At 35.0% G+C, this 27,047-nt stretch overlaps 1 protein-coding gene across 2 annotated transcripts in view; it reads left to right on the forward strand.

Annotated features, from left to right (window-relative positions):
* The window catches only part of LOC149789706 (uncharacterized), a 127,433-nt gene that overhangs the window by 17,575 nt on the left and 82,811 nt on the right, over positions 1-27,047 (forward strand). For both annotated transcript variants that reach the window (XM_089971709.1, XM_089971710.1), the window contains exons 3-4: positions 17,135-17,914; positions 21,750-21,838. In XM_089971709.1, the coding sequence (XP_089827835.1) occupies positions 17,135-17,914; positions 21,750-21,838 (869 nt within the window). The remainder of the gene's footprint in view (positions 1-17,134; positions 17,915-21,749; positions 21,839-27,047) is intronic.

Consider the following 27,047-nt stretch of genomic DNA (forward strand, 5'->3'; position numbering starts at 1 on the left):
GGGTCCATGAACTGGTAACTTTCCACGAGGCGTTTAATCTCGGGATCGGTTTTCAAACGGTGATCGTACTCGTGTTTCCACATTTCCACCACTTGGTATCCTTCGTGTTCTAACTTTAGGCGTCGCAGGCAAGTGGCCTGGTACAATTCTTCCATGGTTCGTTGTAAAAACTGATTTTTAGTGCCACGGTCAGGGTAACAGACGGGGCATCCGTGAAATAAGCAACCGTTAAACTCGTACACGATCTTGGGGTTTTCTAAGTTCCAGCCATCGACCGAATGCGTTCCGATGGTCTTTTTCACCCGCTCCGTTGCAGGCATGCTGAATCAATTTGTCTTCCTTGTCGCACAAGTAATGTAACCAGCGTAGGGCTTTGACCGAGTATTGACGTTTGATAAAGTTGGTCGTTTGAGGAGGGATGACAGACACGGTGTTTTCAGGCATGAATCGTTGTCTGTATACTAAGAAACACGCTTTGGCAATGGTGCAAGCTTCTTTCAAAGGATCGACCCCTCCGTGTTCCATGAACAGTTCTCGAAATTTTCTCGAAATTTTCCACAGCAACGCCTTAAAATGTCCACGTCGGAACGACAATACTTTAACATTTCTTCCTGAAAGTCGAAAGGGTCCGAGGCATGTGTCTGGTACCAAACGTAGAAAGCTTCTCGTTGTCTGGTACGCATGTTTTTGGGGTCGTAGACTTTAGCCTCATGCAAATGGGGTAGAACAGCATGTTGACTGGCTTCCGTATTGAAAAAGTGACGAAAATACCCTTTAGCCATTTATGTCATTCCAAACGTTTTAGGCATTTGATTCAAAGGCATGGCCAAGTATCGCATCGAATTTTTAAACTGCACTTGTCCCACTTGCACGAAAATTACTTTGGCTCCGTTCAAAGTGACTTTAGGACGCTCGGTACCATGTTCCGTATAGTATCTCCAAAGAAACTGTCCATCGTATCCGGATGAAATTGCCTTTTTTCTTCTTGTGACCGTCCTCTTTCTCTGGTTGGGGTTGGTATTTTCGCACGTAGCATTCGTGTTCGAAGTGCACGATGTGGTGACAAATGTGACATTTTTTCTTTCCTCGACATACGTGTGCCTTAGAATTATTGGTACGTATGCAATGTCCACACGTAGAGCACAATCTCAGCAGTTGACATGCACTTTTCTGCTGTGAACCTTGCGTCTTCAAATGTTGTTGGTAACAGGCAGGGCTGACAAACGTGCGCAGACAAGCAGGACAATGCACTGGTTCATGTCCTTCGCTCAGACAGGGTGGAGAGGCCAAACATCCTGAGCATTTCGATCCCCAGTGTTTGTGTTGCTCTCAATTATTATAACCATAGTCACATTTCTCACAGTAATAACCGTATCCCAGGAATCCGGTGATACTGGTAATGGTATCGAAATGTTCATTGTGATGATAGAGGTGAAAGTATTTTCCATCCTTAAAGTCTGTCCCTCGAAACAATAGAGGCCCGCGCATTTCTTGAGGGTACACTTTCAAGGTGTAGCGTGGAGCTAGGGTATCTTGCAATTTTTGCATTTCAGGAATGCCGCAGGGTGTGTCTTTCGGCAAGCCGGCTTGTTGAAACAGGAGTTCTGCTTCGTTTCGTTGTTTGGCTCGGTCCGATTGTTGAATAGTTTTCCAGGCTCTTTTCCATTCTGCCCTGTCGTTTTTGTTGGCATAGGTTCGTCCCACCAAGATAGCCCTGGCTAAACACATCTGCTCTTGAGAATTGTGAATTTGAACGAGGTTACGCTTAATGCTGCGAAGGTCGTTCACCAATAACAACTTATTGCATTATCCGGTCACTTGAGGAGGAGATACGTGGGTCATGTCCAGTGTGGCTTTTCCATTGGTGATGTCAAACTGATCGTTGGATTGTTGCACGTGTTGAATCTTGTCCATGACTTTGGAAGCGGTCTATTTTGCAGGGGTGCTAAACTCGATCCAAACGGTCGTGTTGTATGGAAAGTCTCAAGCGATCGTCTTATTTGGGTTGACATTGTCGCTTGAGCGTGGTAAGCAAAGAATCACACAACCCGGTGATGAACTCTTCTACTTTCTCCAGCAGTACGTCGGACTTGAAATCCTTAAACTTCACCCTGTAAATGTAAGCCGTAGTTCTAAATTTTCTAGAGGAGCGCTTTTCCGTCTCTCGAATGGAATAGTATTTTTCAGGGTTGACTAAGGGTGGTGACATTTCTTTAGAGGAAAACTGTCTGGGCTTGGATTCTGGTTCACTCATGTCCTCTTCAAAATCACAGGCATGAATTTGTGCCAAGACTTCAGCTCTGGTACGAGACGATATATCACGTTTCTGCCTCTTACTTTCTTTTTCTTTCTTCTCAAATGAATTGTGTCGTTTCATCTTGATAGCAAAACGTCAAATGACTAAAGTTTAAACACCATGGACTTATTTATAGTCATGGCAGACCAGCTTATATAAAGGGTATGTGTCTTGTCCTTTCACTATTCATTTCACTCTCAAACCGAGTAGAACGATGGAAGAGACTACCCAGATCGAACGTTTCATCAGAGCTTTGAGAGGGGTCATTAGAAAATTTTCTTCAGACCAGCCGTCGGACTACTCTCCTTCCTTTCGAGATAAAAGTCAAGATACCTGCTATATCAGTCAGAAGCAAGGGCATTGGTCTTCAGAGCGTCCAGGCCATCAAAAAAGCAAAACAGGGGTTAAAATAGACAAAAGTCAAGATACCTGTTATCATTGTCAAGAAAAAGGACATTGGTCTCCAGATTGCCCTAAGAAACAAGAGGAGACAGAAGAAGAAGAAAGGGATTATGGAGAGGAAGAAGAAGAAGAAGAAGAGAAAGAAAGTAGACAGGTGAAGAAAAAGAAACAGGAGAAGAAAAGAAGAAGGGAAGAAAGTGAAGAAGAAGAAGAGGAAAAGAATGTGACGGTGACAAAATTGAAAAAAACAGAGACAGTAAACAAAGAGACAGAAGAAGTCTTATGAACTTTTTAAGGTGATTTGTTGTGAATTGTGAATTGGATTGTAAATAGTTATAAAAGAATAAATTATGTATAAAAAAGTAAGTGTCTTTGGGTTTTGATTTTAAAATAAGAACCTATATTCAAACACTCATACACAAAGTCTTACTATAGGGTAAAATGGTTGGCATTTTTGTTTTTGCTTTTTTGAGTCATTGGCAATTGAAAGTCTATCTCTTTTCGAGAGACATGGGTGGCCCTGAACCCTTTTTGGTGCAGGGATGATTTTATGCAATCAACTTTAACTGCCTTAAGCCTTTGCCACGGCCGAGGACTACTTCTGATAATGATTTGGTTGAAATCACTAAGGGTGGGACGGTAGGCTTAGTCACAGGACTGAGGTATTTAGCTCGGGAAGGTTCTATTCTCTTCGGTCGTGATAAAGAAGTCTGATACATTCGTTTCTTACTTCTTAACTCCACTAAAATGTTTAACAGTACCGTGACGGTATGACTTTCACTTTCTTGTTTCTTTGCTGCTTCTTCTTCTTCTTGTTTTTTTCTTACATCTTCTTTTCCTGATGCTGCTGTAGGAGAAAAGCTTGTTCTGCTTCCTTTTGCTGCTGTATACATTTCTCCAATTCTTCTTTCTCTCTCTGTCTAAAATTCTCCACGTGTGGTAATGAAGGAGAAGGTGACGATGGTTCTGTAACAAATTCTTGCGAGGTAAGAAAATCCACATAATCCCAGTTCACCTCTTCTGAAAGTAACTCCGAGTTCCCTTGGGTAGTCTCAACGACTGGTACACATCAATTTATCGTTTTCTGAGTTTCAGTCATGTTGAAAAACTGTCGCATGGATTGACTGCGAACAGACGCTAGCGAATATATGTAGACCACGTGACGTCACAGACTGTTCTCTTCGGATTGGACGTGGGCTGACTGAATTTTGTAAAGAGTGTTTGGATTGTTGAACTAACTCAATCCGTTTCAATCCTTCCTCTCCCTATAAATAATTGCAGTTCACTGCATTCCTTCGCCTATTCTGGGTACCCGCAACACGTGGACCACAGTTAAAGCGTCGACTCTGGTTTCTTCCATGATGTTCTGGACGGACATACCGATGTATGTACGATCCAAGTGGACAGTTGTCCACAAGACAGACACCAGCCTGTGGATACGAAGAGTATATGTGGAGAGGCAAGGATGCATCAAGAGAATACTCATTTACGATCGAACAGTGAGACGAAGCTTAAGAAGAAGAAGATGGCACAGATGCCATTGATGTTAAAGGTATATTAACATTAACCCAAAGGCCCTTTTCAGGGCCACTCCAATATCTCAAAACGATCTTGACTTTCTATTGCCTACCCCTTTTTATTTTTATTTTATTAAAATAATTGAGACCCTCCCTGTTTCAATTTTTGCCTGTTCCAGTTCCATAGATGCATCAGGTCGGGACACTTTTAAAATAGGGTCCTGACCCTGTTCCATTTCCACTTGACGCTCAACAGACCCACCCTGTTCAATTTCCTTTGACGCTATACAGTCCCATATTCCCATGTTAAATTCCCTTAACGCTATACAGTCCCAGAGTTTTTTGTCCATGTTAAATGTATCGTCCCAGGGTGGTTAATGTGAAATTTACATAGACGCTATATCGTGATAGGGTAGTTTTTAATGGTAAGTCCCATTGACGCTATATCGTCCCACTTTACTACTGACAATCTATGTATAACAAAATATTAGTTTTCTTCTATAGAATTCGATCTGATCTTGTATGCCTTGGAAATCCTTGTAACTATCTGGAAAACTGCATCAGAGTTATACCTAAGTATAGGTCAATGTGGTCAAATGATCGTTCTTATGCAGAGTTTTATGTCATGAGGATAGGTAAAACATTTGTGAAATGAACTTAAAATAAATTATAGGAATAATTTTATTACAAAATGCAATGTTTTTTATGTTGGCGCACAAGATATATATTGAACTTCTAAGAGAGTGGAAGGTGTAAGGTGAAGCTGTGTGCATTTGTAACATGCCCAATGAAGAGAATGCTAGAATACATCTTTCTTACTTTCTTGTATTGTAGCTAAAGTTTCATTGGATATTGTACTTGTGGAAATTGCACATGATCTATACACACAGCTAACCATACCCACCGCTCCCATATGCTCGAAATATCAGCCTCAATTAGTTTACATTACAAAATCATTAAAATTTAATAAATTAGGGAAAACAAATTCTGCCAGACTAAATAACACCAGCTTCTACAAGTTCAACGAATTTTGCCAGACTAAATAACACAAGTTCAACAAATAGACTACAGATACATAAAATGAAAATAAAATAAGTTTTCAGCTCTTATTTTATAATTTACCTTTGAAAGTCCAGGAAGTCAAAATGACAAAGTGGAGTTAACAGTTGTTCGATAGGTGCGCATCTGAAGTAAGGCCAAGCTGTAAACACTATAAACAAATCACCCCCATCAATCATACACCAAACTAAAGAAAATTCCAACCACCAATCACACAGCAAAGTAAAAAGATCTAAACGTTGTTTTAACCATACCTGAGATATACAAGGTCTTTTAAATAGCAATAAAAACCAGTTGGTAAATTATTTTCCATTAAATTCTAACCCTATTCAAATAGCAGATTGTAGACCGCCACCTTAAAGGGCCCTATAATTTTACAAACATATCGGTAGCAAATATTTCGTATCCACCAGGGTTCCGTCCCACCTAACGATACTAAACAATATTTTGGATGCCCTGAAAAGAAGAAAATATTGAAAATAAAATATAATGTGTTTAGTCTTCTGATTCCGTGATTTTAAATATTACATCTTGTTTTCAAGATGTGAAAAACTTCGTGTTGTATTTGTGCTTTAGGACATTCATCTATTGACATTACACGCTAATCAGGATTTCCTTACTCTATTTGATTTTTAAGTAAATTACTTCCCGATAAATAGCTTTAACAAAGGTAAAACCGAAATGTACAAGCTATTTCAACTTTGTATCATTGGTGTCGTTTAACACGGTATAAAAATCCCATGGAATGTATAGACATAATATTATAACGAACCAGATAATTATAGGTCACCTGGTTCAAGGTTTTCATCCAGCTTTCTCTCACTCCACCGATTTATGGGCTCGTTAGGGACAGATTGTACACTAAACGAATCGTTAGTGGCTTCCCCTATTTTAGACTGCACCAATAGAAACAATCAGGAATTTGCCAAAGAAAATTATTTTCTCATTCCTGAGAAGTAAAATCTTCCGAGTTGTATTTGTAATGGCACGCACGAAACAAACTGCCCGAAAGTCCACAACAAGCAACAAATACAAACATACACACCTAAGGGGGCAGCACGAACACGTAAAAATGCTTTTCTATTTTATTTAATTGGGGGCATCTGTCTGGTGCCCCCACTTCCACCCTCCCAAAACCGAAAGTGCACAGGAAGGAATTGGTAAAGAACAAAACTTAGATAAGCCTACCCTAGTGCTAGACATCACAATAAACTGCCACATTGCAGACTATCGTAGCGATATGACTGAAAAATTGTTAAAGCTACGTTAAAAACTATAATCACAACAACAACAACGTTGCAGTAGATCATGGATCAATACTGTGATGTTTTCTGTTGTGACACTACACCTGTGAGCACAACGCATCAAATACTTTTCTTATATACTCAGGTACATAAGGTAAGATATACTCATAAGTACTATATCAACCATCCCCATACAAAGGGGCAAAGCTGGATAACTTCTCTGCGACAAAGTTAAAAGGGAGATGGGACCAACACACGATGGTCGCATATCACTATCAGAGCTGTCAGCAGATAGATTTTGGGGATATAAATGAGTGCTCCAGACAAGCTGACATTCTAAGAGCACGCAAATCCAAATGAATTAACACCAATGACATTGTAGGCTTGCAAACCTGGGGAGGGAGAAATAGATTCATTCTCTACCTGGACAAAACTACAACGTGCCCTTGCTAGATTTCACAGAAATGGAAATTAATGTTCTCTACAGCCACAATTAAGGGCTATACAGCCACAATTTCAGAAATTAAGAAAATCGAAAATCCAAAAATTCCAAATAAAAAAATCAGAAATTAAGGGATATACAGCCAAACTTTCAGTAGCTCCTCCAATAATACAAGAGGTAAAGGCAAAAGTGAAAGGCATCTAAGTATCTTGTATCCACATAAAGACTGGAAATTATATATTAGTAAGTAAACTGGAAAACAAACATTAAAATCAAAGTAAGAAGTCTTAGAGCAACAGTATGGGATTTTCAAATGGTACAGACAGGAATTAAAATCCTAACCATAGTTAAAGAAGACGCTCATAAAATTCCAACCTATTTCAACACCATGGATATTCTGCTGAAAACATGGTACAGAGGTTGCGAAGCAGACCGGATATGTCCAAAATACACTCATTCCCTTCTCCCCCCCCCCCAAAAAAAAAAAATTAAAAAATTCAGGGCATAATCCGAAAGAGTGCAAAAATCCATCAGCGCATAAGATGTACGCAAACAGTGTAAACAAGTACAAAAAACAATGTAGCATTAGAAGTGCAAGAACTAAGGGAAGAATTGCAAAATATCGAAACTCAAAACATGATTTTGCAAAATCCAGCAATTAACACAATTTATGACAGCCCTTTAATCCCAACAGGGGAAGTGGCTTATGGCATTCAAGCGCCGAGTATCGATAATGCGATTTTGGAAACAGAACCAAGTACTAGCAAAGATCTAGAGTGGGAAAACATTAAAATCCCCAAAACCTCACCCCCAAAAAGGGGAAGAAAAGAAAGCACACTAGGAACTAATAGGTTTCAATGCTCTAGAAGTTGATAGTAAAGAAAGGAATTTCTTCATCAGAGGAAGAAGAGGAAATGATTGAGGAGGCGGAACGGGAGGGGGCTAGTAGATCTGATAGATCTGAAATCCCTAACCTCAACCGCTGCCTCCAAATAGAAGAAGTGGACGAATTCTCTATAGGATAATCATTGCAAAAAGACCCACCATATACAGTAATGCCCACACATCAATTGAAACAAAAATTAAACAATAAATACAAATAAATCGGTAAGCTCAGGAAAAACAGACTCAAAATGACTCACCATTAGCTGAGACAATTTTAATGGAAACATGACACATGAATGGAAACGAACGTAAGCGGAGACAAAACGGGAACAAATGGGACATACAAACCAATAGACTGGACAAGAAAAACTGACAGTAAAGAAATAAATGAAACTGACAGCAAAGAAATAAATGAAAGTGACAGTAAAGAAATAATCGAAATTGACAGTAAATAAATAAATGAAATACTGTCACAAAGAGAAGTTGTGGCATAGAGGGGAAAGATTGAAAATAATACATAATTTATAGGAAAAACCGATAAACTAAAATTTAGAGATTTATTAATAGTGGCATAAAAATAACGGAATCGGCTAACTTAAAGTATGCGAAATGGAGAAAAAACTTCCGTATTGCATCTATAAACGCAAATGGGATAATGAAGATAAATAAAAAAATTAAAAATGAAAATAAAGGAATATGATGTTACTTTTATTCAAGCAGCAAACAGTGAAACTACACCGGAAATGAAAGCTAGACTAGAGAGACAACTAAATATATGTTAATTAACAATGAAAACCGTAATGATCTTAGAGGAGGAATAGTATTAGTAATACAAATAAGAGGGGTGGAACATGAAAAAGAGCAAATGAGGGGGCATTTTTGAAGGGACGAATGATTCACATCAAATTTAACAATTGGAACTTAGTCAATGTTTATTTCCCTCCACAAGGGAGAAAAAATCTGATTTTAATTGACAATTTAAGCACTTATTTGGAACACTTTATGATGGATAATTTCATAAGGGGGTGGGGGATTTTAACTGGATAGAAGACATAATAGATATAACCTCAGATTTAACAACCAGTGATAAACAATATATGGGGGAAACTGAAACCTTTATGAAACAACACAAATTGACAGACATATACAGGATTTTAAATAATTTATGGACGGAATATACATTTGAATATGGAAATAGGGCGTATACAGAATGTATAATCACCAAATAAAATGTGTCTGACCATATAAATAATTAGGAATTAAAATCGTTTTTGGAGGAAAGGAACAAGGACAAAACACAAGAATGGGACACGCAAAAAAGAAAATTAAAAACATATTGATACAGTTCTTAAAAATAAGAAAGGAAAAAACTAAAAGTTAAAATAGATCTGAAAGACAAGTAAAGAAATAATAAAAACTGTAAGATCTCTGGCTACAGGGAAATCACCAGGTAAATATACAATCACTTCGGAATTATATCAAAAAATCCAGGTTGAGTCGGGATCGAGTCTGGAATCACTGCATAACAATATTTTTATCGAGGAGGTAATGACTATAACAATGAAAGAAGGAATAATCACAATATTTTATAAAGGAAAGAGCAACAGAGAAAAACTGAAAAACTGGAGATCAGTATCACTACTAAACAATGATTGCAAAATTCTTAGTCGGATACAATCTAACAGAGTGAAAATAGGAATGGGAAGAATAATTAATGAAAACCAGATATGCGGAGAAAAAGGGAGAGACATCCAAAATAATATATTAAATACAAAACAATAATGGACTATATAAACAAAACAGGACAAAAGTGTGCCATGGTACTATTTGATCCAGAGAAAGACATAGATAATTAGAATGGAACTAAATACAAAATGTAGTGGAAAGATTTGCTTTCGTAGATGATTTTCGGAAATGGACCAAATCCTGTATAATGGAATAGCCTCAAGACGACAGATAAATGTATATTTTACGGACGAATTTTAAATACAAAGGTCATTGAGGCAGAGTGCCCACTATCAATGCTATTATATGCAATAGCAATTTAAATTCTCAGTCACAAAATAAGAAATAATCCAAAAATAGTAGGGATACGCATCCCTAATTTAAGGGAAAAATATAAATGCTCCAACACACAGATGATCTTTGCTGGTACAGTGTATTTGGTTTTGTTTCTAAGAGGGGCGGTGGTGGACCCTGTGATAAAAGTATTGTTGAGCCGTGGTGATCTTAATATATTCCTCGTTATGACACACGTGCTAAGATGTTCTTCCATGTTTGGAGGGCGGGGGTAGGCAGAAAATTAAGTCGCCAAGTCAAGGTAGGTTACATGTTTCAGTTTGTCATTCCATGCATATTAAGTGCATATATGGTTATTGAGGGATTTCAGGTTAAGTACCTTGAGTTAAGAAAGGTGTAATTATTTGTTGTATGTATTTAATATAACACCTTCTTCAAATGGAAACGTGTAATTATTTGTTCTAGGATAGACCCCGGCGTAAAACATGACACGTGATTCATACATCTCGGGTCATATTCCACTTCACTACTACTGTATGTATTTAATAGAACACCTTCTCGTGGGTCGGTGGTAATTTCCGGGGTTTCCCTGGGATTTTCCTCCACCATTGATACTGGCCGCCATGTATAGCCTATCGTGTGCTGAAAAATGGCGTTAAACTGTACAACAACATCTTCTTCAAATGACAGAGGGACAATATCAGTTTCCACACAGAACCTGTTAAAAACGCTATTGTTGGTATCTTCAGTTTACTAAAATACCGTACAGAACTAAAATAGTGTGATTACTGGGTCTGTGTTATGTCTGATGCAAATCTCTCTTGTAATAATAATAAAATGCTGATGTCATTATGACGATTGTAATGGCAGTTATTTAGTATTTAAATTATACATGTATATTATGATTGTGTTGGTATATGTCAACGTTTATATTATGCATTCATTTAACATTTATATCACGTAAATGTACAAGTTATTTTAGTGTTTTGATATAAATATGCATATATTGGCAAATTAACGACGACAACAATCACGATCATTGCAATATTTTGACAGTTAATGCTTTAACATGCAGACGATTGTACCAACTTATTAACACATTAATCCCTGGAGGTGTTTGTCGTTTTCGCCTGAAATTCGAGTAGGAAACACATTTTGAAAGCTTTTGCTGAATACATCCGAAAACACCAAATTCCATGTGATCTTCCAATAAAGTACTGCCTGGTTGTGTTAGAAACATCGTTTTCCATTGGCTCTTTGGCTCACGCATGAGCAGAAGAGTAAAAAATGGATTTTTTATATCTATTTTTTGTTGCTAAACGGACCCATTTTTTTTTGTTTCGCGACCACTATTTATTCCAAATGCCCATCTTACCCTACTTTTTGCAAAGGTTCATCTGTCTGATTGCAGTTCATACCGGTTTGCATTAGATCTGTGACCAAAAAGTCTGAAATCCAGACACAAAATCTAATTCCGACCAAGGGTGAAAATTAGGTAGAAAAACAAATCGGGTCCAAAAATTGAGTTTTTTCCCTCTGTATTTTGTAGTGCAACTAGACATTCCAGATTATTTGGTATCATTGTAGAGCTGCAACTGTCTAACTTTCTATAATAGCACCTACTTTAGTGTATTGTAAGGCTCTTCTTGGTCCTTAAGAGTGCTACATATTTTTATGTTTGTACATATGAACTGATAGTGTTATGTTAGAAAAGGTCAAAAGCTCGGGGTTGGGGCGACGGAAGAAGGGTTATATCATCATTAAAAAATCAAGAACAATTTGACAATGTTTAATGAATTATGAAAATAAATAAATAATAAATAAGAGCTATAGTTATTGTGTACAACCAGATTATGTAATTATAATATAACAAAGTCGAAGGGGGGCTGTCAGGTGTGGTGGGAGACAACTGTTACAATCTATTTTTTAGTGGAATAAATATATTATTATTGTATTATTCTTGTTAATCTGATATTGTAAAATGTGCTATTTTGAAAGATCCAAAATGTATTAGCTTGAAGCTTCGCTTTTTCTTGTGTCACTTTGTATTTTGGCGCCGACTGTACTCATCAGTTGTTTGACCAACAATGACAGCGCTCCGCTATTTATAACCTTCCCACAGACACCACGTGACACAATTCATCTAATCGCTGAATGCACGGCAACCCATGTAACCAATCAATGTCTTGTATGGTGTGCCGTGTATTGCATTGTAAACAATACAGTCTTTTGCATGGGGTTCGTCCATTAGTTATGTCAACAAAATGGGGGGAGCAGGTTTGAAAAAGTTTGACATTTGTTGACATGGGGGAGGGAGTAGTTCAAGATAAATTGACGTCAACAATGTTATTGTTTACAATAAATTTAATAAATCAAAAATTAGGAAATTAATCGGTGCGTTGAATCAGCCGCTATGTCCATTATAACAATTGAGGAACATTTGGCTCCCCCATGGGAAGCTGATAGAAGCTAGAATATAAACTCTCGATTATTTCATGAATTCATATCGTTATAGTCAATTTGAAATCTGTAAAACAAGTAAAAAGTGTATTAAAAGTTTTGTGTAGACCTTTTAATTTCCATAATTCTATTTTTAGCATAAAAGCCAGCCGTATAAAATAGTGTTATTTTGTAGGGGAGGGGTAAATTGTATTAGGGAGGTCAGTGAAAGTTTGACAGTTGTTGACAAGGGGAGAGAGGGGATAAAAATTGCCTTAAACTTGTTGAGATTATTAATGGACATCCCCATGGTATAACATGTCATCTATACAAATACATGAATTACATAACAGTAAGTATTTCAATACTGTATGGCTTGTCTATTAAATGAATAAGAACATTTTATAAGCTCAAGCTTATGTGAAATTAAACTTTATGATGATAATTTAAGTCTTGAATAATTGAATCGATTCATGTAGACGCGGGCTCTGCACTCAATGCAGACGACTGCTACTGTAACATCAAAACATTAGTTGCAGACATCAGTACAACGGTATCGCAATCATGTTATCAATAAAACATACAAATTACCTTCTTACAGTAGCCTATATCATTAGAGAGAATAATTGCGAATGCGAAAGTATAGAATATCTAAATACGAAACACTTGTGCTAATCCAAGATGGCGAACATCGTGATACATGGATATACATGGACTTTCTTAGTCATGATTTTGTAGGTATTTTACATAGATTGCAAATACTAATACCATGAGAAGATACTATTTGTCGCTGATAAGCTAAACAGTACGCTCTGAAAACATTATGACACACTTTCAAAGACGTTTTACCGAAAGAACCTCTACCTCGAAAATAGGTTAAATATGTTAAGATCGGTTGCCTGGATTGGCTGCTAGTTTGACAGTTCGTAGACATTAGAGTTAATATAATTGCTATGCTTTATAAGTGAACTATCTAATTCATATTCATATTCACCATATTTATAAAAAATGAACTTAATAGAAGCAAACACTGAAAGTAGTATCCAAATCATCGTGACTCCAGCCATGGTCATTACAGTATAATGTATGAACATGACACCACAGTGCTAGGCAGGATGCTATTACCTCCTGCCACATTAGCTCGTCGCCAGGGATTAATATGTTAGCGACGCAATCTGCATTTAAGTATCTCCAAAAGAAATTTGAAATTTTTTGAAAGCGTCTGGATTGAAAATTGATCATGAGAAAATAGAGATCTTAACATTAAGAAACTGGAGGAAGAATCAGACTGTACTCCCACCTCACTTGCATAAAGATAAGCTTACGCTCTTGGAGTGGTCTTTGAAAAGAATGGAGAAACAGAAAACCATAAACAGATGTGGAGAAGAAAAAAAAAATAAAACAAAATGTAGATATCTGGCCCCTAATGCCACTATATATAATGGAGCGAGCACAAATGGCCAAAACATAATTCTTTTCAAATATGAATTAAATTTGAAAGTTCATATATTTCGATAATAAAAGACTAAATAATTTAGATAAAGAAATACTTGATAAAGCGAATGGATATTTATAGAAACAACCTTTTCTAAAAAAAAATAGTAAGAAGTACCAAGACACTTTAGATATATAAAGGAAATTATTCTAAAATTTAGAGACAACAACATTGATGGGATCTAGATAAAAGAAAACATATAAATAGCTTAGGAAGGAATTAACAAAACAGGATAGGTGCAAATTATAATAAAATACTTGTGAGTAAGATGGGAAGGAATGTGAAAAATTTGGTTAGAAATAAAACCACCGAAAATGCAAAGTATGATGATGGAATATCTGAATGATATTTGGTTAATGGAAGATGTGGCTGTTAGACGCCACATGATAAGGGTTATCCCGAAATGCCCGGGATATAAAATACATCCGGTTACCAAATATCATGCAATTGCATAATGTGAGGTAATAAGAATGAAATAATTTTAAAATAAATATATTTAAGAAAACGCCAAAAAATAAATAAATATGTCTTGATCAATGGAATGGCATATTAAAGCCTCGCAATAGAAAATGATATAATTGTATCCAGAAATAATATGTCCATGTTTTTAATCGATGTATGTATATACTAGGCCGATAAATCAGCCCCTCACCCTAGATGATATTGATTGGCAGTTTAGATATTGTCCATCGTATGAACACAGATCATAGAGTTGGGTGTTGGTTTTTTGATTAATCGGACTATTTTATATACGACTTCGGATATTTAAATGTGTATACTTGTGTATAGTATATGGTTCATTTACATAGCTGTTGACCAGTATAGTTAAACATATGAATTCATTTTAAATCTGTGAGTACGTGTGCGATTATACTAGAGTGTAAGTGCCTTTTTTAACATAACAAGTTAAATAAATTGAGGACCACGTGGCAGATTTGTCTTTCATGGACAATTGCATTATACTCGTTAAATTATTATTATTATTATTATTATTATTATTATTATTATTATTATTATTATTATTATTATTAAATCATAATATTAAGTATGACAATCACCTCTCAGTAGGTGTAGGAATTCCGGTGATAAGAACTGACCAATGGAAGAATGGCGGAAATAATTAATCACCATGGAAAATATTCGTCTGTTTAAAAGTAAATGCTTACTGACTTTTAATTTGCGACAGGAAAAAAATTCTTTGAAGAGAATTACAATGATGATGATGACGAAGATGATGATCTGTAACACATGAAAGTTGTAGGTAAAAACCTTCTGAAACCCTTCGGTTTATCTTGCTTTATAAACTTAATTATGATTCATATATTTCCTTGTGAAATGTAAACAATGCCTGGGTTAAATCTCAATACTTGAAAGCTTATTTTTGTTGTATATTATATTTTCCTAATTTACGAATAAATGCAATCTTTAAAACATAAACTTGTGTATAATCCGTTTTCCGTTATGTTTGACATCGTTATTGTTCCCAGAGAGTGATGTAGTGGGCGGAGTTTGTGTAATATGGTTAAAGACACGCGCGCCTTCTAAACTCGATACTCAAACTCTGCCAGAATAAATAGCTACCACTGTTATGACCCATGTCTCATGTAAACTTTAGTACATCGTGCTTCGCGGATTTGTAAATAAGTACGTTTCTCCATGTTGCATGTTTCCGCCAGCAATCTTTTCAGTGCAGACGTCATACTCCAAGGCAGGCAGCCCAGTGTAAGAAAATGCAGCAAAGTAAATGAATGAAGACGTTTCTTAACACCAACTTTATTGAAATACTCAGAGTAGTACATGCATATAGGGTAACGAATAAATGTTGAATATGTCAGGGAAATGTTAGAGAATTATTATTTAATTTAGTTTATCCTACTCCCTTTTCTTTCTCAGTTTCTGTAAGTCAAGCGCTAATATTGTTGAACAATTTTTCCATGTATGAAGGAAATCTCATTAACCAGGATTAAATTATTCATACTTTCACAGACAAATTAAACGCACAGATCTTTTTCCTTGCAATTAAAAAAAAAAACAAGTATAAAATTTATGTTGCGATCCCGTAATAGTCAGAGGCCGTCGAAGCGACCTTAATTTTGTAAATGTATTGTTTAAAATTCAATCAAAATTATTATTTTTACTTTAGCAGCCGATATGACAGATTTATAAAAAAAATCCACCCATTATAACCAACATCCAGTATTCTGTCTTTGCAAAACAGGTAGTCTTCTCGTGCATTTTATCATTTTGATTCCAATCCAAACTCCCTTTTTTGTGATGATGTCCCTTTTCTGTGCACAATGACTACGTGGATGACAACATTTTCCATATACTTTTCAAGCAATGGCCCAGGAGATAAGTTACTAAATGTAAGGATGTACCCCAGATACAATTTTGATTGCATATATTAATTTGGCTTTTCATACCTAACAAGCGTGTATTTAGTTGTAAAACCAGGGATCATACTGTTTTCGATGTTATGACACAGGGGCAAGGCTGGACCCTGTCATAAAATGATTATTGTAGCGTGGTGATCTTAATACCTTCCTGGTTATGACACAGGTTATAATATGTTCTTCCATGTTTGGAGGGCGTGGGTAGGTAGGATATTAAGTCGCCGAGGCAAAGTAAGTTACATGTCTCAGTTTGTCATTCCATGCATATTAAATAGATGTATGGTTATTGGATGATTTCAGGTTAAGTGCCTTGAGTTTAGGAAATGTATAATTATTTGTTGTATGTATTTAATACAACATCTTCTTCAAATGATAGAGAGATAATAGCAGTTTGCACACATAACCTGTTAACACTATATTTTTTGGTATCATCAATTTACTAAAATGCTCCACAGAACTATGATAGTGTGATTACTAGGTCTGTGTGATGTCTGCTGTCAATCTCTCTTGTAATGATAATAAAATGATGACGCCATTACAACAATTCTAATGGTCAGTTATTTGGTATTTAAATTATACATGTGTAGTATTTTTGTGTAGATGTATGTCAACGATTATATTATGCATTATTTTAATGTTTATATCACATAAATATAAATATTATTTTAGTATTTTAATATAAATATACACATGCAAATTGAGTAAACATACGAACACCGCGACCATTGCCATGTTTTGACAGTTAAATTTAGAACAATATAATAAGTATGATACATTTAACAGGAATTAATTTTTAAAGTCATAAATATAATTAATTATAATTAATGTATCAGTCTTTTCACACTTCAGATGTACAAGTCATTTCATGTTCTAATGTAATTATATGTGTTTAATTGTTTGTTTGCAGATGTGTATTCATGTGTATATCACTTTATTTCCACAGCTGATAAGTTCCCCTTCTACTGCTCTATTGTCGTCTGCCAGGACAAGATAGTCGTCCTAAACGACAAGACGGGTAAAGTCCAGATCCATCGACTCCATGATGGAACATTCCTGGCATCGTCAGACAGACTGGAGTCAGAACCACGTGACATCTGTCTGATGGACGCCATGACAATCTGTGTCCTTCACAGAGACGGTCTGCTAAAAATGATGTCCATTGGTTTTACAGACATGTCACATGATATTGAAACGACCAGGACTTTACCTATACAGGGATTATTGGATAGATATTATGGTGTTGTCAGATTGAATGACAGCCTTGTTGTCACTGGGGTTAAACAGGGCACGACGTACTGGTGTGTTGTGTCACTTGACGACGGACATGTTGACACAATTCACCAGATTTGTCAAGGGGACGGATGGAGTAGTGTGACAACAAGAGACAACATAATTTACATCTCGTCTAATGCTGGAGTTAAATCCGCTATAACTGGTGTATATGGATTTGACATTTTGAATCCCAGTCAATGTAAATATACATACAAACATCAACGTCTACAAAGGCCAACATCAATCGTTATAAATGAAGACGGGGATATTTTCGTATGTAATGGATTCCTTGATTTCTGTATCCATCAACTTACAGCTTCATGTCAACTTGTCGCCATTTTCACAGAAGGAATTCCACGGCGTCTCCTTACCATGTTCTGGGACAATGGACATCTGTATGGCACATGCATTGGGAGTAGGAACATTACTGTTTTCCGTCAAGGGTATCAAGGTAATTCGTTTTTCTTATATTTTTCATTGACATAACAAACTTTTAATGACGTCATCAATAAAATTATAAACTTCATGTATTGACAATTCTCAAAGAATTAATTTTAAATTTAGAAAACAAAATGTCAACATGACAGTTTCGTCACGCGTAGTTGTCATGTTGAAATGAAGTCACATATAAATAAAACAGTAATTTGTTGTTATAAAATTTGTAATATGTTCTCTTTAATATTGTTAAGTAATTTACATTTATGTGTACTATTTATTAATAATATATTCATTTATATCTAAATAAAAATAACAATTCCTATAAACACAATTTATCAACAAGTAAAGGACGACTATATCTTGTACTGAGTTTATCCACCAGGTGTTGCTTTCATTCCAAGCGCGTGCCATACAGTCTGGTTTAATCTGGATCGTATACCAAAAAAATTTTTTTTTTGCCAGGTCTACAAATGTTCCCATTCTTAAACAATGAATTTATATTGATACACTTTTTGTGATTGCAAATTTATGCCACAATATAACAGTCAATAAAACAAATCATACAAAATAAAAATGAAATAACGTCAATCAGAGGTATGTTATCGGTTACATAAAATGATTTTTGAAACCAAAGGAAAGATATAGAAACAGACAGATGCGTCAACAATATCCCATTTTCAGCAAAAAACTTCCAATATTTGCAATACACATATCATGATATAATTCCAGATACACATTATTTTCCTTACTAGTACGGCCTAATATTTACGTGGACGAGTGCATGATTTGCCAGACAGTTGTGCAAATTTTCATCGTTTTAGACAAATAATTGCTTTTATATTCGTAACATTAGGAATTCTGTACCTTTTACTAACAAATGGTGTTAGAAATTATAGGAATATACACAAGACAACCCTGCTAGAGCCCAACGATATCCAGGACTGATAGTTTTCTTTTCCCCTCCCCCGTTTCTATTTATTGAAATCTGTAGTTGGGTATATAAGGAAATCGTCCATGAATTTTGAACTTTTACATCTTATTACATTTTGTATCAAATAATTTATATCTGTGTGCATCGGAAATTGTGAAATACTAGTTGATACTTTACAAATGTCACATTACTTAAGGAAAATTAAATCTTTTAGCTTTAAAAAATGCATTATATGTTTATAAGTTATTTAGCTTTATGATGCAAACCATGGTTGTTTAATTTTCAAAAAGAACAAGAATAAATTTTATCAAGCTGAATGCAAGCTATTTTTTAAACCCCATTACAGAATTACCAAATAATTTTGCAGTGGGGTAGTCAAAAAAAAAAATTATGAAGAAAATTAGAGAAGGAAGAAAAAATATTTACCCTACTCACGTTTTACAGATCTGTTTTGCTGACTTATGTTTGAAAAGGTGGTGAATATTTTTTTTAAAAATAAAATAAACCGAGTTAAATGAAATAAATTAAGTCTGATTTCTATGTTATTAAGTTGATTTTTGTGAACTAATTGGATTGAGCCCGGTGGTCTCGATGTCTTCTTGAGCAAGACACTCAAGCTATTTCAAGAAACATACACGCTCACACGCACACACACACACACATGCACACATACACATTCACACACACATACACACATACACATGCACACAAACACATTTCAGTAGGTCAGATATTAAGTCATGCTATTGAGGAAAATCATCTATGTACATAATATGCACAAGATAACAGTGCTGGAGCTCATTGGCGTCAGTCAGGCTAAATATTTTAAATTGATGCATCATATTAGTAATTTGTGGGAATTTTCTATGACGTTTTGCTCTTGGTTTCTTTAAAATATGTTTATTTAATTAAATCAGTAGAGAAGAGTAAGTACTGTACTATCCCTCCAACCAGAGAACTATCATACAATTTTGGAGTAGGGGGTGGGAGAAAAGTTATGAAGGAAAAAGAAGAAAGAAAAAAATATCCACCCACCCAGTTATATAGATTTTATTTACTGATGTATTAAGTTTGAAAATGTGAGGAATAATTTTATGAAAATAAAACATAATTAAATGAAATATTGTACAATTAAGTCTGCCTGTTGTTAGGTTGATTTGTATTGCATGTAATTGTGACTGAGCTCAGTTACCTCATATCTTGTTGAGCAAGACATTCAAGCTATTTCAAGACACCCCCATCCCACATACATGGTGATTGTGAGATGCTTTCATTACTTTACAGGCTGAACAAGAATGAACATTCCTATCTGGAGTTCCTACAAATACTTTGGCCAGAAGAGCCCCTATCCCTCCTGTGAAAATCAAATTGTTCCCAGATATATTTTATTGTAATCTTGTTTAGTACAGATTTTATTAAATACCTCATTCGAAATTCAGTATCTTGGTGGTATTGCTAATAAGATGGGACAGTTTTTATTTTGCTGTAGGAATTCACAAAGCTTTAGAAGTACTAATGAGAGATAACACAAAACAACCCAGCATTGAAGAGACATCCATAGAGATTGGACATGGAAATATAAGTACTTCATTCATGCATTTATTATAGTTTACCACACTGTGTATTGGTAGGTCACATCCAATATGACACATATCAGAATACAGAATGTATGAATTGTGACATGAATTGTTGATACAGATTAAGACTATTAAAGCCTTTTTACTTTTAAATCAGGGTGTATTCTACATTAGATCTAAAACGTTAGGGGGAGATGTAAATTCCCTCACTATTTAAAAGTGGAGGAGGCATTTTATACATATCAGAGGTTGTAAATGAAGACATACAGGTGAAGCTCGAAAATAATGTCCTTGTATTTCATTTAGTCAATGTGTTTTTGTGCATATTTTTACTGCAGCCTACTGGTATATTTATACATCAGACGATTTTATGGGAGGACCCATTTTTCATCATCTGATTCTCTTCGTAAACTTCATAGAGAATTACCATGAAAATGTACTGACACATCCATGCCAAAATATAGTCGATCTTAAATGAAACTATTTGACAGTTGGATATCCAACATTGCTACCACAATGGCCTCCTTGAAATTCTCAAACCCCAACAAAATATTGTAAAATAAAGTTAGATTTTCATTAAGCTGATTTTTGTGAATTGCGATTGAGCCCGGAGTAGAAAATTGAAATTTGTGCACAAAATTAGCAATATTTCTGCAGTTTTTATATGACATTTTTCTTTCTTTTTTAGTAATTAAATCTGAAACGGAGTATAAATGGATATATTGGGAAGTCATAGTTTTTTTTAAAACTATATCAGCCTAGTTACAAATATACTTTTTGTACTCTCCCCACCCCAAAGCTGAGAACAATCACATAATTTTCCAGTGGGGTGGTAGAAAAAAGTTGCAAGCGATAAGGAAGAAAGAAAAGAATATCTACCACTTTCAATAAATTTTACTTATTGACTTCAGTTTGAAAACGTGAGGAATAATTTTATGAAAATAAAACAAACATACTTAAATGAAATATTGTAAGGTTAAGTCCGACTGCTATTAATTTGGCCTTTTATTACATGTAATCGGGGTTGAGCCCAGTAGCCTTAAATCTTATTGGGCAAGACATTCAAGCTATTCTAAGGCACCACCACCCCACCCCAGTCACCGTGGTCATTCTGAGATGCTTTCAGTACTTAGCAGGTTGAACAAGAAAGAACAGTCTTATCTGGAATTTCCTAAAATACTTTTGGCCAGAAAGGCACCTGCTGTATTATGAAAATTGAATTGTTCCCGGATATACTGTACTGTAACCTTTTGTTTGTACAGATTTTAATAAATACCTAATTCGCATTCAATATTTTGCTGTATTGCCAATTAGCTGGGACAAATTTTATTTTGCTGCAGGAAGTCATAAAGCTTCAGAAGTCCTAGTGATCGATGAAAAAAGACATCCTGCCATTGAGGAGACAGCCATACAGAAAGGACTGGGACATGTAAGTGCTTCATACATGCGTTTCATATAGTTTACCACACTGTACTGGTAACTAGCTTCCAATATGACTCTATCTCAATACAGAACTTCTGAAGTGTGATATGCCTAGATGTTACACCTTTATTACTATTCAGGCATTTTTACTTTTAAATTGGGGTCTATTCTATATTAGAACTGAAAAGTTAGGGGGAGAGGTAATTTCCCTCACTATTTGAAAGTCAGGGAATATTTGATAAAAATAACACAGGTTGCAAATGAAGAGAAAGTTGGAGCTTGAAATTAATGACCGTGCTTGAATTTCATTTGGTCAATTTTTGGTGAGATTTTTTATAGCAGTCTACTGGTATATTTATAGACCATAAGATTTTATTAGATGGCCCTTTTTCCATCATCCGATGCTATTCCTAAACTTCATAGAGAATTGCCATGAAAATTTACTGACACATTCATGCCAAGATATAGTAGATCTTAGCGATAGGAATCAGACAGAACTTTACAACTGATAATCAGTTCCACTTAACCAGCTGGTAATCGCTTATAATTGGTTACTAACAGCAAATTTAAATTTTTGTTTGTTATACAGTTATACTGTTGATAAAGAGTTCCAGATGTTAATAAATGTACAGGAGTAAACTCTTTTAATTACACGTTTACTTTAATCTGATAATACTATTACATTTTTGTTCCATTTCGTGTTAGTTTTGTTCTACAACTTTGTTAAATGAATGCAACTTGTTATGGCAGAACAATCATATGTAACTAAAATAATATAGCCATCCCCCAAAATCCTGTCATTCATATGTGATGTGTCTATAATTTATAGTATAGAAGGGCATGGTTTGCTTGTTTGTCATTGTTTACAAATACTACAAAGTATTCTACATTTAAACTGTTTTTTTTCTCTCAAAAGTGTTCAAATTATCTCAACAGTTTAACAACTTGATCGTGTAATCATGACACTATGTTCCTAAGCATGAAATTTTGCACCTATGAAATATGCCGGTGCTATATATCTGTAGTTGTAGAGGGAATTAATAATTCAGATCAACATTACTGGCTGGGAGTTTTAGTAGCCTTTGTGATTTACAACTGAAATGAAGTAGTCTCCCTTCACACAATCGATTAGAGTGTGTCTCAATTGATTTATTTATTTAGTTTGCTCAAGCAAGTGATGATCGATTATAACTGATAACCGGAACAACACTAGGTGATCGTAAATAAAAGCATTGCAACTTGATATCCAATGTTGCCACCACAATTGCCATCTTGAAATTCGGAATGGATCATCATGTCAGCATGGGATGTTCACTAAAACACTTGCAATGTCAATTTGGTCTGATATCAAAATGGCATCCAATTAACATGTAGCCATTTTGGCGTTCACCATCTAAATCTTTTTGATACTCCTTCTAAACTGAAAGTTATATGAAATAGTTGTTTTTTCCTCTGATTATTGTCCCACATCATTGATTCTTTTTAATATATGTTTGTGTATGGGTCAAAATGCATTGCCCATTGAAAACTTGGAATTCACATAAACCACATTGGGGTAGCTGCTTACTAATAAGCCTGACAAAATGAAATGGCCTTACATTCTTCCTCAGTGGTAAAAATCAATTGGAAGTTAATTCATCTTCTCAAAAATTACAAGTAAAACTCGTGTTGACAAAATTTGACCTAGTAATGTCTAGTTTTCTTTGTTGGTCAATTGAATCTAGTGGCCTATATATCCATGAAATCAGAGGTCCAATTTTCATGCAATAGCAACAGAAGCCTCATTCCCAATGGTGTTGTACAAAATATCAAAAATATTAAATAAAAGTCATGTTTGTGAAAAACAAAAAGATGACACATGAGTTTCAATATTTATCCCAAGAACAACCACAAACCTGCCGCTCTCACAGCAACTTAGAAAAACTAGATTCATCACACAAAGAGAACATTCCAACACGTCACGTGATACTAACTAGGAAAGATATCCTGCATGGCCATTTTGGTAGAATCTTGACAATCTTCTCGTTACTTCATCTAAGTGAAAAGTGACATATGCATGTGGTTTTATACCAGAAAACTCAATGTAATCTATACTTGGTCCTAAATACATTGGTGCTGATCTGACCCTCAATATGTTGACCATCTTCAAAATCTTGTCATCGTTATCTCTTGTCACTTGTACTTGGTCCAAAAAAAAAACGTGTGCCCTTCTTTCATCCAGTATAGCCCTAATGAAGCAATTGTGAAAATCTCGTTATCGCTACTTATCGTAAACATAAAGTTGTATTGATATATGGTTTTCAAGGGAAGACTTATTATCATATGTAGTTAGTGCAACATGAAAACTAGGTCAAGATGACATCTAATATGGCCACCATGGCTGACATTTTAAATATGTTGCCATTGAAAGGTATTTCAACTTCGAAATTTTTGAAGATGTTTTTTAATGTTTTGCATGTCCCATACAATATTCAATATAAGCATAAGAATATTTTGGTAAAATTTGTTTCAATTATGTAACGCTTAAAGCTGTTGAATAGCATCAGTTAACAAACAATGTAATGTTATGGTTTTATTTCATTTATATATTTATTTATTGGTAATATCAATTGAAGTGCTCTATATTTTACTTGGTTTCGATAAATAAATGAAGTATATTCATGTTGAGACTTCCTGAAGCGTGCTGCTGAGGTGCTAATTTTTGTTAGAATTACTAATAAGACTGTAGTTATTCCTAAAAATCCTTTTTTTAGCTATATATTTCTATTTTAAATTACTACAGGATTATTACCAGTTCTCAAACATAACAATTGTAACAGCTAAACGTCTTTTGAATTTTAAGAGCACTACATGCTTGGAAATGTTGTCACAGACAGACATAGCTTAGGCCCAAATTCTCAGCCATGAGTATATATTCTACTCAAGATTTGATCATCTCTGATTTGGGAAATTACAACAAAAATACTATGAATAATCAAATTTTGAAAGTAATCATCCATTCATTTAGTGGTAAGTAAAGTCTTGAGATAGAAAATTTGAATCGAGTAGATGAGTACATACATACTGTATGGGTGAATGTAACTTTTTGATTTTGTTACGGGATAGCGTTGGACGTTAAAATACCAGTGACTATTCAGTGACTTGCTATGGCTTATTAAATCTCATCTGAGTAAAGGCCCAGTTAAACTTAGACCATTTCTCCAAGAGGTCTCTGATGAAGTAGGGAACCCTTACAATAAGAATGGGACTAGAGATGAAATGCAGAGTCAAATTCAAGTTTCATCGGATTTATTAACATTCACAAACTTGCATAGCATTAAAATGTCTTGACTCAACTATCAGGTTCATCACTTCCAAGTAATAACTCGTTGATTTTATATCACAGTGGTTGTGTGCAAGTGGACACGCACAAGTAAATTAAGTAACAGTTTTTATGATATAAATTGATATTAATATTTATCAATGTCGAAGTTTAATGTTCAGATGTTATATTAAAATTATTGTTTAATGATAGACTTTTTGGAACTTTGGCTAACCTTTCATTAATTTCATATATGTTAATTTCAAACGGTCCCTTGAGAAACACTCATGGCTGTAACAAAATAACTAACAGCGGAAGTACAAAGCCTTGAGAAACACTCGACATCTTTACAATATAACAAATAACTTTAGAAAAGAGCCTTGAGAAACACTAATTTTATATATCTTCAAACCGGCACTTATTACTGTTATTATTATAGTTCCTATTTATATTGAAATGTATTATGCATCATTATTTGAGCAAGATTTTCAAGAAATACTGACTTGACCGTACATAATCCTAAAATTGATGTCTGAATACTATTTAACTGATAAATAGATATTTAAGCTGAAGTTACTGATTTAAATCCTGACAATTAATAAAATATCTATAAAGGTTTTAGTACACAGATGTAGATTTCAAAACTTAGTTTTAGATCTATCCAAAATTTTCTATAAAGTAAACATTATTTTCTTAGCATTTATTCATGTACATATTGTGAAATAACTAGGAATTCTGATTAACGCCAAAATAATAAATACAAGAGTTACCTTTCATTCGTCTACTTCCTTATATGGTATTCGTAGTAAAAATAAATAGTAAAAGATTTTCCCACGCTCTGTCTAAACGTACGGAGGTCTTGACCTGACCCTCGGAAACCCGAACAGGTCCTGGTAGAGACGCTGACAAGCCTTTTGTACCTCCCCCGGAATTCTGCATTGGACATGGGATATTCTGCCGTTCGCTGGGTAGCAGCCACAGGAGAAAATTTTGCTAGCGCGCTTGCAATAGCAACCATACCATGCTACCGGTAGCAACAAAACTACTCCTACATTAAAAAGTGTAATTAAAAACCTATATAATCCAGAGTGTTAGTTAATTGTGCATAAATGATGTATTCCTCAATGGTGAAAATCTGCAGTACAAATTCATTTTTTAGCTTTAAAATGATTGCTGTAGTGCGCGACTCCATGTATATGCAAGATAACGAGGGGAGTATTCCAAATTTGCCAAAATTAGTAACGAGGCTAATACCTAGGACAGTTATACATGCATTTCTGACATACTACCATTGTGAAATGAAAGTGTTAACTGAATGATTTATTATCACATTTATATTGGAATATGAAATATACCCAAGAATCATACCAATCATCATCTGGTATTGAATAACAATGGGTATTTATAAATAAATTCATATTGTCCAACAATGTTGACAACACCCACCCACCATGCTCGGATGTCGTAACCCCATCTACGAAGTACAGGCACTAGTATTAGTATTACCACTTATGCTGCTTTACCACTGAAAGCTGTACGACGAATGAAATTGATTTTTAACTGTTTTAAACAAAAATTCTAATCTAGATTTCCTGCTCATTACAATATATTGACCTATGTTTGGTTAATATGTATGGCCTTATCTTATTTAATCACCACATACATGAACTGACTTCATGATATATGACTTGAACTATATTCATTCCATTGCAATTTGACCATTATCATGTTGATTTTATATTGCATATACATTTGCAGACAAATTTTATTTGACATGAGATTCATAACTCCTTGTTTGTTATTTCTGGAAGCTTTTTAAATGCTTAATGAACACAAATATCTGAAGACATTATAATCTTTACTCGGCCTAATAGCTATAGAATTATAATTTTCACAAAAAGCGGTCATCAAATTG

The sequence above is a fragment of the Sinohyriopsis cumingii genome, chromosome 10 (genome assembly GCF_028554795.1).
Source record: "Sinohyriopsis cumingii isolate HCF-2022 chromosome 10, ASM2855479v2, whole genome shotgun sequence".
In the NCBI taxonomy this organism is placed as follows: Eukaryota; Metazoa; Mollusca; class Bivalvia; order Unionida; family Unionidae; genus Sinohyriopsis; species Sinohyriopsis cumingii.